Source organism: Megalopta genalis, chromosome 15 (assembly GCF_051020955.1).
Source record: "Megalopta genalis isolate 19385.01 chromosome 15, iyMegGena1_principal, whole genome shotgun sequence".
NCBI classification, from domain to species: Eukaryota; Metazoa; Arthropoda; class Insecta; order Hymenoptera; family Halictidae; genus Megalopta; species Megalopta genalis.
In genome coordinates, this window is record NC_135027.1 from 5,906,838 (window position 1) to 5,920,538 (window position 13,701).

Sequence of the window (13,701 nt, forward strand, 5' to 3'; positions counted from 1 at the left end):
ACCCTTAAACGTGAAACGCGGTAAAATTGAAGAAAAGCATAGCTATCATATCACAAACAAATGGTGCATCTCGATATAAAATTTAATCAATAAATTCATATATGCTATATACATACGTGAAACTAATTAATATCATATCATTCGACGCTTCAAGGCACTGTCAAATATACACGACGATCGGATTATGTATCACGATATAAAAAATTAATAAATCAATGTATACTACAAAATAACCCTGACCTAAACTTTTCGATAATTCATCTTCCATCCTCAAATCTTCACTACGTTAAATTTCTAATTAATTTTAGTCTGTCACTGTAATATGTGTTTCTTAACTAATAAGTTTCTTTTGACCGTAAAAAAATAAATAAAATTCATATGTGAAACTAATTAAAATTATAATATCGTTCGACGTTTCAAGGCACTGTCAAGAATACATGCAGACATGCAACAGAATGCACCGGGGTATCTGCTAAAAACATATTACATAATTCTCGTTATATGGAGTTTAAATCTAACTCCTGCAGTGCATAATGAATGTCGTCCGTGGAGACGTTCAATAAAATTTTTTGGTGTATGTCGTTCCTCGAGTGCTCGCATATTAGCAATCTGCTAGCCCCTAATCTTCCACAAATGGCAAGTGTCTCCGTTACAGTAGGAATTTTAATTCCTGTAATGTAAAATCAAATGCATTACTTTTAGGAAACCTTTGAACGCTGAATACACAAACAAAAACACACCATCGAAAGAGCACAGCGATTCGAGTTGTCTATATGCATTTTTGAAGTACACTTCCTCGATGGATGTTCGCGACACCTCCGCGGATACCGCCTGTAAAAACATTTGTTCCATCTTCGAGCAACACTTTATGGCCTGAACTTTTGCGGATGCGATCATTTCAGACACGGCTGCCGTGACATCTTGAAGGGATATGGTTTCAGCGTTTCGCGATTCCGCGATCTCCATTGCACGACGACATATATCTAAAGCTCGTCTAGCGTCTCCAGATACAGCAGAAACTTTCCTGTAACAGAAATGTTTCGTGAGCAACAGCGATTCCAGTTTCAATAAAATTCCCTTTAGTTAAATCACGACGATACCGTGAAACGAGTTGTACAGCTTCGCTCCTGAAGCCGTTGAAATCTTTCAATCTGGACATTACGATTTCTTGCAACTGTTTATAATTATATGGCTGAAATGTTAATCGTGTAAGGCCCAATCGCGACGTAACACGACCCATTAACGCTCTCTCGGGCAAATCCATAGTGTTAGCAATGGTTACTACGATCAGATGTGCCGTTGTCTTAGTCGGCCAATCTAATAAATTGTATACAACGTCTTGACGCTTCGTGCATAAAAAGTCCAGCTGCATCAATAATTAAGAAATAAATCGTCTGGATATCGATTAAATCGGTGAAAACTTTTAAAAATAAATCATACCTCATCCACAAGAAGTAGCGTCATTTTAGAATTGGTCCTACGGAATCTATGTTCAAGTATAGAATAAGCTTGCTCCCAGGTAACAGTTCTACCATCCAGCTGTTTCAGAATTTGCACGTAAGATTGCCGTGGTTCTGTTAATTTCATTCCATTGATGGCAACATAATCAAAATCGTCCAATTGGCCTTTAATTATTAACTTCTGCAAGCACCTCACAGCTTCGTTTACAGTTGCAGTCTTTCCAGTACCTGGTACTCCACTTATATATATACACCTGTAAATAATATCAGTTTATTCTTATAATTTCATAAAATTATAATTTACAAGATAACATTTTTTTTCTTCAATACATACCCTCCACTCTTATCTTCCAATTTTCCTTTAAGAAATGTGAAAATACTATTGAATTCCTCTTCCCTGCAAGGTAAAGACTTTGGCACAGCACTAACATGTAATCTGGATCTGGCCTCCTGTAAAGGTGTAGCTGGTTTCAATAAAGCGTTGTGTCTTTTTCCAATTGATGGTGTTAAATTATTATGTTTCAATGAACGCGATTTAGGAGTACTCGATAGAGTCCCATCTAATTGTGCCTCAATATTTCTTCTTATATTATTTTTCTTTTGTGGTGTGGAAACATTTTTCTTTGCTGACGAAATTTTAATGCGTTTATACATATCAGCCAACGAATCTTCCTCTTCATTGCTTTTGTCATTGCCAACAAACTGCACATTTTTTTGAGTACTCTCAGAATTTATTCTCTTTTGTTTGTCCCCTCTAGTAGGAGTGGCTTTAACTGCCGACGAGATTTTTATATCTTTATACAAATCAATCAAAAATTCTTCACTGTCGCTTTGAGTTTTATCAATATGCTGTCCCTTTTCCTGACTATCCTTGGCGATCACCCTTTTCTGTCTCCTAACCCTGCTGGGTGTACTAACTATCTGTTCCTCTCTTATAGTTTCCTTTCTAGCTATGGGATCATTTCTGTTACCATTCTCATTATTTTCTGTATCATTGGACTTTCTCGATGATGTTAGATCTATTATTTCTATTATTTCTATTACTTCCGAATCTGGCACCAATTTTTCACCAGTTGTCTTATCTTTTACAAGAGAAACACGATTTCGCTTATTGGTCCTAGCATTTTTTGTAGCTTCCTTTCTAGCTATGAAATCATTTGCTTTACTATTTTCATTATTTTCTGATTCATTGGACTTTCTCAGTGATTTCGTTTTTGTTATTTCTACATCTGTACTACCATCTGTGTTATTATCTTTTATAAGAGGAACATGATTTCGTTTATTAGCCCTGCTATTTCTTGGAGTTTTATTTTTATTCCCACTGTCTTTCAGTGTTCTATTTTTTGTTTCAAAAGCACGCAGAAGTAATTTGTCTTCATTATAATTAATATTTTTCCTCCTTCTAAGAGATGGAGAATTTTCTTGAGCAAATTGAACATTATTCAAAAAGTCTAATGAATCACAGTGATAGGAAGAAAGTCTTAAAGGTGGTCTTCTAATTCTACTATGAGTTAATATTTCCTGCCCAATTTGTAGGTCTCTTAATTCTTTTGTGTTACGAATTCTAGTTTCGCTTGTACTGTCATTATAAGAATCTTCAGTTTCTACATCCGAACAACTTTTCCTGCTTTGTTTCAATATTCGATTGCCATTCTTTTTATGTCTTTGTCTGTCACACTCAGAGTCGGTATCAATTTTATACAAACTTTGCTCTGTAGATCGTCTTAATTTAATTTTAAGTGAAACTTTCTTGTCCAATAAAATACGTTTCTTTTGTAATGCGTAACAGACATTTTGAAATATATTTTCTTCGTCCGAAGAAACGTTTGCATCGTTCTCTTTTCTAGTCTGTAACTTCGAGGTGCGTTTTCTGTGTAGCTTATTTTGCGTTTTCTCTGTAGCTTCTTCAGACACACTTCCCGAGTCAGAATCGGAACGTGCATTAAGAGCTTCGAGTATCTGATTATCCGAATATTTGTTTAATTTCATGGTCATTGTAATCCTCTTTCATGTATTCGTTAGTCACTTTCTCTCAATAACTGAACTCTAATTTCGTTCATTTGCTAGACTGAATGTAAAATGTTATGTATTTACTTTTGTATAGTACATTTTGCAGTATTATTTGCAAACTGTTTATAAACTGAGTTCTTAACGTTGATTCGCTATATGACATAAAATAAAAAAAATAATAAATAACAATAATAAATACATGTGTATGAACGTATGAACCGCCAAATTTTTGTTATCACAACACATAAATAACCAAGTCAAAAGAGAGATCCAATACACCTGTCTGAAAAAATACACTGAACATAGCGTTCGAATATATATTTTCAAAATATTCGACCGTCTATTTTGACTCTTTTAAATCGATAATCAATGTTAACAACGATCAACTGTAATATTTTTAATTAATAAAGAGTTTCTCAAATAACAAAATTTGACGATGGCGACAACATCTATAGCTGCGGGATTGTGAACTAATTTTCCCTATCTTTTCAATACGTAAGACAAGGATGGAGACAAAAGTTGGTGGCACAAGCGCCCCCTTTTCTCTCTTATAATAGGGAAATCTTAGAATAGGAAAAACGAATCCGCCCCCGTAGATGGCGCCACACAGAAAAGAGTGCGGATCCATCGACAGTTAATGTAAAAAATCGATGACACGAAATTCGAAAAAGGTGTTGGTACTAGTAACAAAAATGATGTATCAATTTGCGCCACGTGATTTTTTATGTCCAGCTTTGAGGTTATGATGTAACGGCGGCATAATATTCGTGAACTTACAATTGGCGCGAAAAGAAGAGATAGATAAGCGTAAACAGTAAATGCTGAAGGTTTTTAAGCCGAACAGACTGTTTAATTTCGAATGAAAGCTCTATTTTGAATATGATTAGTCCTCATAAATTTTATAACAAGGAAATAATTGCCAAAGCTGAGATGCAGATGGTGAAACCGTATTCAAAACCGTTTTGGGTGGAGGAACATCGTAAAATGCCATTGCATATTTTAGGCCCGCCAACTTTTTGGATGGAATTTGAAAAACAAGTAGATGCGATGGTAACTGCATTTAAAAAGAGCACTAACACCGATATGCTTTGCACATTTGTCTATCAAGGAGATAATGGCTATCGTAAATTTGTGGTAGCTCATCCCGAGGTCTATTGGTGGCATTACGAACATCGACCTCCGGAAAAGAGGTGCTCTTACGAGGTAGTACATATTTCGTACTATTACCAGTATTAATTTATGTATATATGTGCAGTAACACAGAAGCAATTTTAAACTAGGTGATCCCAGAAAACTCTCCTTGCCGTCTGTATTTGGACTTAGAATACTCAATTGAGCTGAATCCTGAGAGTTACGGTCCTGTCATGACTAACACTATAATTGATATTATTGGTGCTTATTTTCTTAAGTATTGGGGCTTACCATGCAACAGGTACAATGTGCTCAATTTGGATTCCACTACACCTGAAAAATTTAGCCGGCATGTTATAATTAATATCAAAGATGTAGCGTTCAAAGATAATTATCATGTTGGTAGATTGATAAAATCAATATGCAACGATATTGTAAAATATGTTTCCACGGACCAAAACCAGCATAGTATTTTAAGTTCCTTTGATAAAACAAAACTAGAACAATTGTTTGTAAAAACACGTAAGGGACACAAACTGTTTATAGACACAGCAGTCTATACTAAAAATAGACATTTTAGATTGTATAAATCTACAAAATGGGGAAAACAGTCTAATATGGAAATTTCTAATGACTGTAAATATATTCCTTCAAATTTGCACAAAGATAAGGAGTTGTGCATATTTATAGATTCATTGGTCACCTTCTTTACTTCTAAATCTGATTTGATACTTTTGGAATATTCAGATATGTGTATGGTAGAAGCAAAACGTTTCAAGCCATACTCGCCAAAGTATCTCTATCAAGAAACTGAGAAATATTCGAAGTATCCAATATTGGATAAGTACATTCGCGACAAGATCCACCCTGGTAAAATACGCGCATGTAAATATCATGATTCTAACAAAGTGTTAGTTTACGAGACAACTGGATACAGGTACTAACGTATGGTCGAAGATTCGAGTTGCTAGTTCGAATATAACTGAGAAACTATATAGACGAATTACAAACATTTTTTGGTTTACAGATATTGCGAAAATATTGGTCGATGCCACAAAAGCAACAACGTTTTTCTCATCATAGACTTAATAAATAAAACAATGTATCAGAAGTGTCATGATGAAGATTGTACAGGTTTTAAATCGGAACCAAAGAAATTACCAGAGGAAGTTTGCTTTCAAATCGGCGACGAAAACGATATTCTCTTAAGTTCCGTTGAAATCGAGAGTGTATAGTACAGGAAATTGATATTTATCACGGTAAAATGTTTTATTAGGGTAAAGATAACAAAAAAAATAGGCTTTAGATTAGGAACGCACACATATATGGAAATAAGATTCAGTGAAATGCGTTATTTCAGGTACATGGTACACAGCTTCTGGCCAAAATTCTTCGAAAAGATTTCCCGTACAGAATGTCTTTGTTACCGTTACGACAGAGTTCAAAGTTATTGTGTAATATGGAGTTCTTTACCAATTGATACAAATTTTTATCGTACAAAAGGAGTATTATATATGAGTTACATGTGTGCAATGAAACCAAATACGGAAAGGAAGATTATATGCAACATACGTATGTACACGAAACAGACGCACACATAAATATGTATATATGTATATACATATACATATATGCATAAACGCACGTACTCGTCCTCTGATATATATGTATAAATATGTTGTATTATTATTACATTGCACGCGCGAACGTATGTACATACAAGTTTATATTAAATAAATTTGCTATTTTATACATCTATATTTAGACTACATTCGCTAAATGTACACTGATACAATAAAATATTTTAATTTGTACAATTCTGTGTAAAATTTAGTTGATAATATTCTCCATTGAAAAATTCATATAAGTATATCGCAGCGAGTAGTAGTATTCACTCGGTTACGCATGAACGACGTAAATGAAATAGGACATGAGGAGGGTGAATCAGTCTCGCAATTGTAGTTTTCATAGAAGTTTTGTCGCGAGTCGTTTGATGTGTTTTTTTTGTGACGTGCGTTCGTATAAATACGATATATTTGACTTCTTTCTGTGAGCGCAAGCGATTCTGTCCATTCGGAGTTACGATATATCATTCTATTGACGGCACCCAATCATTTTGGCCTCACACATCGTAAAATTCCCTCGTCAAGCGAATAACTTCGCTAGAAAAAAATAATCTAATAATCCCCTGCCCTCCTTGCCCGAATCTGTACCATCTTCGTCTTCATTTTCGCCTTGTTCGTCTTCTTGGTCGTGTTCTTCTTTCGTATCGTTTCCTTCGCGTTGTTCTTGCCCGGCCTCCTTGAATTTTAATACATTGGTTTCTTCAGTGATATTAACTATCTCATGGTTCAATGTTTTGCTGCTTTCCAAATTTGGCTCGGTATTTTCTCTGACTTCGACTTCGGAAACATTATTTTTCAATGAAACGTAACTGATACAGGTCGTATCGATACTTTCTTTGTAATCGTGGTAATTCTTCGATGCTTTTCTCATACGAATTAAAAAGTTTGGTAATCCTAGTAATAAACAAAAATGTAAGTTAATTAAATATTTTTTTATTGAATTTTAATTGATATATGGAAGTATTTACCTGACATCGCAACCCATGATGTAACCGTGGATGGTATATTTACGCCAGGATCATCAAAGTAGGTCAACCCGAATTCAATGCCTGGTTCATGGAATTCTGTATAAGGCCGTATCACCATGTACGACCAATACGTCGAGACTCTGTTATGTACAGACTTCAGATTATTCATTGATTAAGGAGAATCTTAGATTCTCCTACTTTCATATTTAATTCTGGCAGTCCAAATACTTATTGAACTAGGTGATTCCGTAACGAAATACGAAACTAGAAAAGATCGATCGACCTACTTAACAATGTCATAGTTGAACGCGTGCTACCTAAATTATTGAAAGTTACTGCTTGACGGGTAACGACAAATTTTCACGGTATCTCTATACCTGTATATTCCAGGTTTAGTTGGAGCTTCAGGATGTTCTGTTCCTTTACTGATGATTATTATTAAACGCCTATCTTTGTCCACAATCCATCTTCGTTGGTACACGTAGTCCCTGTTCGCGAATAATGTCTGAAAGCAAAACACGCGATTGCAGGTTGCGAAAAATATTTTGGTATTATGAACAGAACTAAATGAGATAAAGTAAAATGGTCATCTCATACAGGCCATTCGGTTTCCCAATATATGACGTCAGATCGGTCGATTTCTGACGTTTCCGACTTTGGATCACTGTCTAGGATTCGCAATTCGCGAGCAATTGGATCCCATTGTTTTCTATATTCGACGTCTATTTGCGTTTGTAGGAAGTCGTCGGCGGTAACGTCCGCGAACGAACCGTATACTTTGTACGCGAATAGTCCTCCAGAATTTGGTTCTTTCCTCCTCCATATAAGCATATCCTCCCGCTCTAGGTACGGCTTCCATCCCTCTGCTGTGATAAACAAATAAGTAAATAAGTTTGGCATGTTTCACATGGCTACGAATAACTTTATGTCTGTTAGCAGAATATCATACGGATTGTCACTTACAATCTTGATTGTCGGTAGCGCTGTATTTAGTTTTGTTGTCTTGGCAGGTACAATATTTGATTCCAGGTTGTTGGACGTCTATTATGATCCTCAGATGGCAATTTGGACAAACGACGGTAGTGTCTCTTAACTTGTAAATTCCCTCGATTTCCTGCTTGTAACTGGCAAAAACATTCGGTATCAAGCAGAGGTAAAAAAAGAAACGGATTACGCATAGCGAAACGATCGATCGATCGTGCTCCACGATTTCGAACGTAAACATGTGCATGAATTCACCTGCTTATTTCCTGCTCGCTTATTCTTTCGCGGTCCCAGTTGAACGCCGCGACGCCTATGCTGCTGGTCAGAAAGCGTTTGCTATTTCTGAAAGCACGATTCCTCCAAGATTTAATGAATTCCTTGAGCGCCACTTCGTCCCATATTCGCGTGTACAGGTGGAATATTTGCAGACTTCTTCGAATACGTTGCGCTGCGATGAATTCGAATTGTTGGGCGCAAGCTTGGGCCACTCGACCGCTGTGATCTTTCAACCAGACGCTTATCCTCTTACGACATTCACGGAATTTTCCATAATTTCCGTACTGCCGAAAAGGTGGTGCTAACCTAGTACCGTTTCGCACGTAATCTTTGTGGAATCGTTTCGACAACAAACCCGACAATTGTACCGTGTACATCGTCGGTTTCTCCTCTGCTCGACTCCGACGTAATGTGAACGGGATGTTTTAGTATCGGTTGAACATGGACAATTTGGTTGGTTTCGTTACACCAGCGGTCACGTTGCGCCGACAATTTTGCCGAACGAAAATCTCGAGCAACCACGCTCCTATAGGTTATCTCTCACTCCGAAAGGTTGCGAATAGTAGTTGCTCGACGAACGTGATTCTCGCTTATCTCGAAAATCGTATCAGCAGAAAAACTTCAAATCATTTTTCTTCGAGCAACTATACACGAGTAAATTGATCGTTCACTCGATTGCTACATCAGTACTACATACATGTGCGACAGATACGACTCGGCATCGCTAGCATCGCTGACATTCACTCGTTCGCTGGAGATGTAGCGGACGAATTATAATACATATAACGCATGCTGAACGAATATCGATATCTCTGTCGCGGTCGACGCTTTCAATTTCGATTCTCTTTGAATTCGAATTTTTTTGGTCGAAGTTCCTTGAGAAATATCGTATGTTTCGTAACACCGTTTTAAACGATCGTGAATTCATAATAAAAACACGATCATGTGTTCGCGTCCATGGCGTTGAAATTTTACGGGAGAACGTATAAAAAGAATTTGAATCGTTTATCGCATCGATTACTCTCGCAAGCAGCGATGCATCGACAACACGGACTAGTCGATCGATCGTGACCTACTCCGATATATCGATGGTGCGCACTCGCATTTGAAAATTCAAAAGCGCGGACTTGAAACGGATAAACGAATAAAGGGATAATGTATACGGATAAACAGGTGGGCGCAAGAAAAGTGTGCCTGCAGTACTACTCATTGTTTGTATTGTCGTTCGTATCGCTAATTTGACAAGCTACGATCGCTCGAAATGAAACAGTTTCTTGCGCAGCCTTGGCACGTCGAGGATCCCGCATCTTCGACGGACAGGTTGCGCGAAAGACGTCGTTAAAGTTGTTCGAATCGGATATTTTCGGTATGGTCCAGTGTCCGCGATGCTTCCACCGATGTTCGATCGCGATTGCTCCCCTTTCACTCGTTCAGCTTACGACAATCCAACATTTTCTGTGCCTCCATCTGCGAACCGAGTAGAAGGAAATGTTTCGCGGGACAGTTCCGAACGTGTGAAATCGTAACGGACAAAAGAAAAGCATACTTGTATCGAATAATAGATATTCAGCAATTGTTCGAGCGTGGGCGCGGCCTTCGAACCGCACGCGATGCCACCGGTCGAATCGGTCGCACCTCCTCTTTCGTTTCTTTTTCCCCAGCCGGTCGAGAAATTTAGCTGAGCTTCGGTCCCGGTGTTCAAGATCAAGCATGCCAGAAGAATGATCGCGAGCAAGTCGTGTCGGATTTTTCGATACCTGCGAAATCGAGATTGAATTCGAAATTGAAGCTGACGTCGAAACCGAAAATTAACGAATACGAAGCACTTACATGTCTGGTTCGTGTTGCGTTGCGGAATGTACGAATTAACGGCGTTCTAGAAAGCACAAGGACAAGAATCACTGGTCCAATGTGCTACGAGTGATTGCGATTGTGAACGACCAAGGGTATTTGCCGATGCTTTTATAGTTTAGTTCCATCCCTTTGCGGGAGAAACCATTCGGGTATTCTTGGACAGCGCCGGCGTGAAAGAATCATCCCTCGTTCCTTCAAGCTCTTTCACGCACGAATTTTAATTGGGAAGACTCTCGGTGACGATTTGTCTCTAGTGTCTACAAATAGTTTTCGGGAACAGAAAGCTTCCTCTCGCTCCGCTCGAGCGGATCGAATCGAGTCGCGATCAATTTTCAAATAATTTGTTCGATGCGAGAACTTGAATCCACGAAAAAGAATTTTGCGATATCGTGTCCCGAAGGCCCTATGGCCCTACGGCTTCCCAGAGGGTCCTAGGCGTTTCCCAACGGAGCAGTCGGGACACAGTTGCAACACGATGCGAGGCTTCTTCGTATGTGGGTGCTGTATTGGTGCGAAGCCCAATTCGGTTAATTAAACCGGTTCTCGGAGTTTTCTCAGTTCGAATCGAGCCACCAGTTCTCCGGCGATAGATCCACGGAAAGTTTCCGGCATCGTACGGCGATGATGCTGGATCGTAATCGTATTCGTTTCTTGTAATCGAAGTTTACTTTATTGCTACAAAAAGAACAAATTACACGTATCTCCGACAAAGACAAATGGATCGCACGGCTAAAGGATAAAGGTGTGCACGCGTACGCCTTGCCACCGACTATATCACACGTCCGATGAGACGCGAGAGACCATTCTCGCTTGCTCGGGATACAGTGTCGCTGTATCGTATAGTAAATAGTACAAGAAGCCTGTGCATACGGGTACCACCGATCTGTGCTAGCATCGCTTCCCGTTTTCACAATTTTTCTGTATTTCTGTGAAGGTTTGCCTTAGCCTTTAAATCATCTATCGGTGTGCAGTATATGCTGGACAAGGAAGTATGCGATGGAACGGGAAGTGTTCAGAAAAGGTAGAGCCTGCGTTCAAGAACGCAGTTGTCTCTATTTTCATCTGTCTATCTACTTATATTTCTCTCTCTCTCTCTCTCTTTCTCGTTGTTGTTGTTGTTGTTCTTATCTGGTCTTTTCTTCGGTAGCATTGAAGGGCAGTGTTCGATTTCGAATACGAATTATAAAACTATCGCGACGCTGTGTCTACCGATGGCTGTTTCGAGCCATCAGCGAGCTCCTATGGTCGAGCAGTGCCCATGCAATCGAAAACTTGCGTATCGGTATGGAATAGAACTAGCAGGAATGACAATGAAATAATAATGGAAACGACGAGTAAAACAACGCGGACGCGATCCGAAGTTTCGATTTCATCGGGAACTGCATTCTGTATCCCCTGTCATGGACAAGCGACAAATTTGTTTCGCGACGTTCGTCAACGGAAACGTATTTTGTACTGCAAAATGCGAGGGACGCGATCACCAATCGTGGCACCTCGACAAAGTTTCCGTGAATCTTCTACAGTCTAAGTAGCTCGCAGCTAATTCGTTCGCGCGTGCTGTTACACGCGATCGGCGCATCCGTATATGCTTTGAGATCACACGCTTTCGCTTAAGCTGCATCCTATTTTTTTTTATCGTATAAATTACACGTTGGCTCTTTTCTTTTTTCTTCTTTCGTTGCCGCATTCTATCTTTCTCTCTTTCTCTCTCTCTCTCTCTCTCTCTCTCTCTCTCTTTTCGACACGCATACACGCTCGCAAACACACATGTATACAACGCTGCCTCGTCTAGCGCGCGTTCGTGATATATATTTATATATAATATATATTTATATATATATATATGTATATACCGTCACTGTTATATCGTACAAAAAGCTTACAAATTATTATCACATATATACGTGTACGTACGTGCGTATACGCGTACATAAGTACACGAATATATATATACATATATGTGTACACACACACACACATATATATATGTGTGGAGTCGTAGAAATTGTTTTCCGAGGCGGAGCACGACGAGCAACGATCGAAAGACTGGAAGAAACGAGAAAGTAAAAAGAGGATCGAAGCAAACAGCTTCCTAGACAAAAGCAGTTATTTTAAACACAGACTACGCGGTCTCGGAATTAGCGGTGGAGATATTCTCTTCGATTTCTGTTCGGTGTTTCGAGTTTTATTTATGCTCTATCGCACGTTCGATATCAATCGGTTCTGGCTGCACGATATCATGATATCCATGATTTCGTTTTGTCCCCATCTCATTTCCGTTACCGACACTCTACTCGTAACTCGACTCTGTCTGCGAGCCTCGAAAAACACGTTTGTGTCTTGGAAAAAATCGTATCTCGATCGTGCGTTTCCGTTCGCGTATTCTCGTCTATCTATATTTATACCTACTTACTCGCGTATGCGTACATTCTTGCGTTTCCCGCATACACGCACACATATGCACACGCAAACACACGTTTGCGTGATTCCTAACACTCACAATCAGACCTCCAACGCAGAAAATACTCTATCAGTTAAATAACGTGTCGACACTAGTTCGTTTGCTCTCGGTTCCATCGATTTCGTCTCGTGGTGGAATTTTCAGGATTTCGATGGAAGAAATTTTACTCGAATCCACGGTGTGGTGTGATGTCGTGCGTTACGGTGTGCCGCGATGCTCGCGCATATGTCACCTCTTAGACTTCTGTAATATAATGTTAAGTGTAAAAGTAGCATCCCGAAAATCTTGTAACTCGAATGATTGCCAAACTCCGAGACACGCGGATGTATCGTTCCGCGAAGTATACACGCAACAAGTGGTTCCAACGACGTTCCATCGGATGTCGTCGATTCGATGACTCCATGATCCGGGCCGAAGAGATATGTACGGTACTGTTGGTCACATCGGAAATGGTGCGATCTTGAACGCGAAACAACCAACTACACTATATCTTTGTTACAAAAACACAGGGCATGGCCCGTTTCGCTGGTTCGCCTCGTCGCGATGTCGATTTGCTGATTAAGGTAAGATCAGGGTACGAGTCGCTACACCTCTGCCTGCAGTTTGCCGTCACCCGTCGATCGATCTACGACGGCGACGATAGAACGCCGAGAGGTTCGATTCTGTCTCTGTTTCACGCGCGTCGTTTAAGTACAAAATGCAAATGCGCTTGCGAGCGATTAGCGTCAAATCACGAGGTCAGAACGGATAGAGGCTCAACACCAGCTCTCGCTTTCCCGTTCTCCAACGCCGTCGCTCTCCTCGTCGCTGGCTTCCTCTCCGTACATATCGGCCAGCTTGCGGAATCGGGGTCCGAAATTTGAGAGGTAGTTGAACTTGAGGTCTCCGTCGTCGGTACCTGTAACCGGGAGAATATTTTGATTAGAGCGGGT

The 13,701-nt window shown here is 39.4% G+C and overlaps 4 protein-coding genes across 8 annotated transcripts in view; 1 reads left to right on the forward strand and 3 right to left on the reverse strand.

Annotated features, from left to right (window-relative positions):
- Positions 1 to 64: 64 nt before the first annotated feature.
- Orc1 (origin recognition complex subunit 1) lies at positions 65 to 3,943 on the reverse strand. Of its 3 annotated transcripts, none has more exons than XM_033468739.2 (6): positions 3,750 to 3,943; positions 1,795 to 3,622; positions 1,441 to 1,714; positions 1,101 to 1,366; positions 741 to 1,024; positions 65 to 670 (listed from the first exon to the last, which is right to left on the reverse strand). In XM_033468739.2, the coding sequence occupies exons 2-6, from the start codon at positions 3,453 to 3,455 to the stop codon at positions 498 to 500; spliced, it is 2,658 nt and encodes an 885-aa protein (XP_033324630.2). In that variant the 5' UTR covers positions 3,456 to 3,622; positions 3,750 to 3,943; the 3' UTR covers positions 65 to 497. The 3 variants fall into 3 exon arrangements, with proteins under 3 accessions (XP_033324630.2, XP_033324631.2, XP_033324629.2); XM_033468740.2 differs by having other exon boundaries at positions 1,795 to 3,528; positions 3,670 to 3,943; XM_033468738.2 differs by having other exon boundaries at positions 1,795 to 3,943.
- Positions 3,944 to 4,077: 134 nt separating this feature from the next.
- Positions 4,078 to 6,418, forward strand: LOC117219551 (DNA-directed primase/polymerase protein). Of its 3 annotated transcripts, XM_033468753.2 has the most exons (4): positions 4,079 to 4,673; positions 4,751 to 5,538; positions 5,629 to 5,860; positions 5,962 to 6,418. In XM_033468753.2, exons 1-3 carry the CDS (start codon positions 4,350 to 4,352, stop codon positions 5,834 to 5,836), a joined length of 1,320 nt encoding a protein of 439 aa, XP_033324644.2. In that variant the 5' UTR covers positions 4,079 to 4,349; the 3' UTR covers positions 5,837 to 5,860; positions 5,962 to 6,418. The 3 variants fall into 3 exon arrangements, with proteins under 3 accessions (XP_076382859.1, XP_033324645.1, XP_033324644.2); XM_076526744.1 differs by having other exon boundaries at positions 4,078 to 4,673; positions 5,629 to 6,418; XM_033468754.2 differs by lacking the exon at positions 5,962 to 6,418 and having other exon boundaries at positions 4,078 to 4,673; positions 4,751 to 5,546; positions 5,629 to 5,770.
- LOC117219550 (stAR-related lipid transfer protein 7, mitochondrial) lies at positions 5,852 to 9,217 on the reverse strand. The gene is made up of 6 exons (XM_033468752.2): positions 8,434 to 9,217; positions 8,158 to 8,318; positions 7,792 to 8,060; positions 7,572 to 7,699; positions 7,195 to 7,334; positions 5,852 to 7,120 (listed from the first exon to the last, which is right to left on the reverse strand). The coding sequence occupies exons 1-6, from the start codon at positions 8,829 to 8,831 to the stop codon at positions 6,747 to 6,749; spliced, it is 1,470 nt and encodes a 489-aa protein (XP_033324643.2). The 5' UTR covers positions 8,832 to 9,217; the 3' UTR covers positions 5,852 to 6,746.
- A 1,738-nt stretch (positions 9,218 to 10,955) lies between these two features.
- Positions 10,956 to 13,701, reverse strand: part of shg (DE-cadherin) — a 42,727-nt gene continuing 39,981 nt past the window's right edge. The window contains exon 14 of the mRNA XM_033468744.2: positions 10,956 to 13,667. Within this exon, the coding sequence (XP_033324635.2) occupies positions 13,525 to 13,667 (143 nt within the window). The 3' untranslated portion in view covers positions 10,956 to 13,524. The remainder of the gene's footprint in view (positions 13,668 to 13,701) is intronic.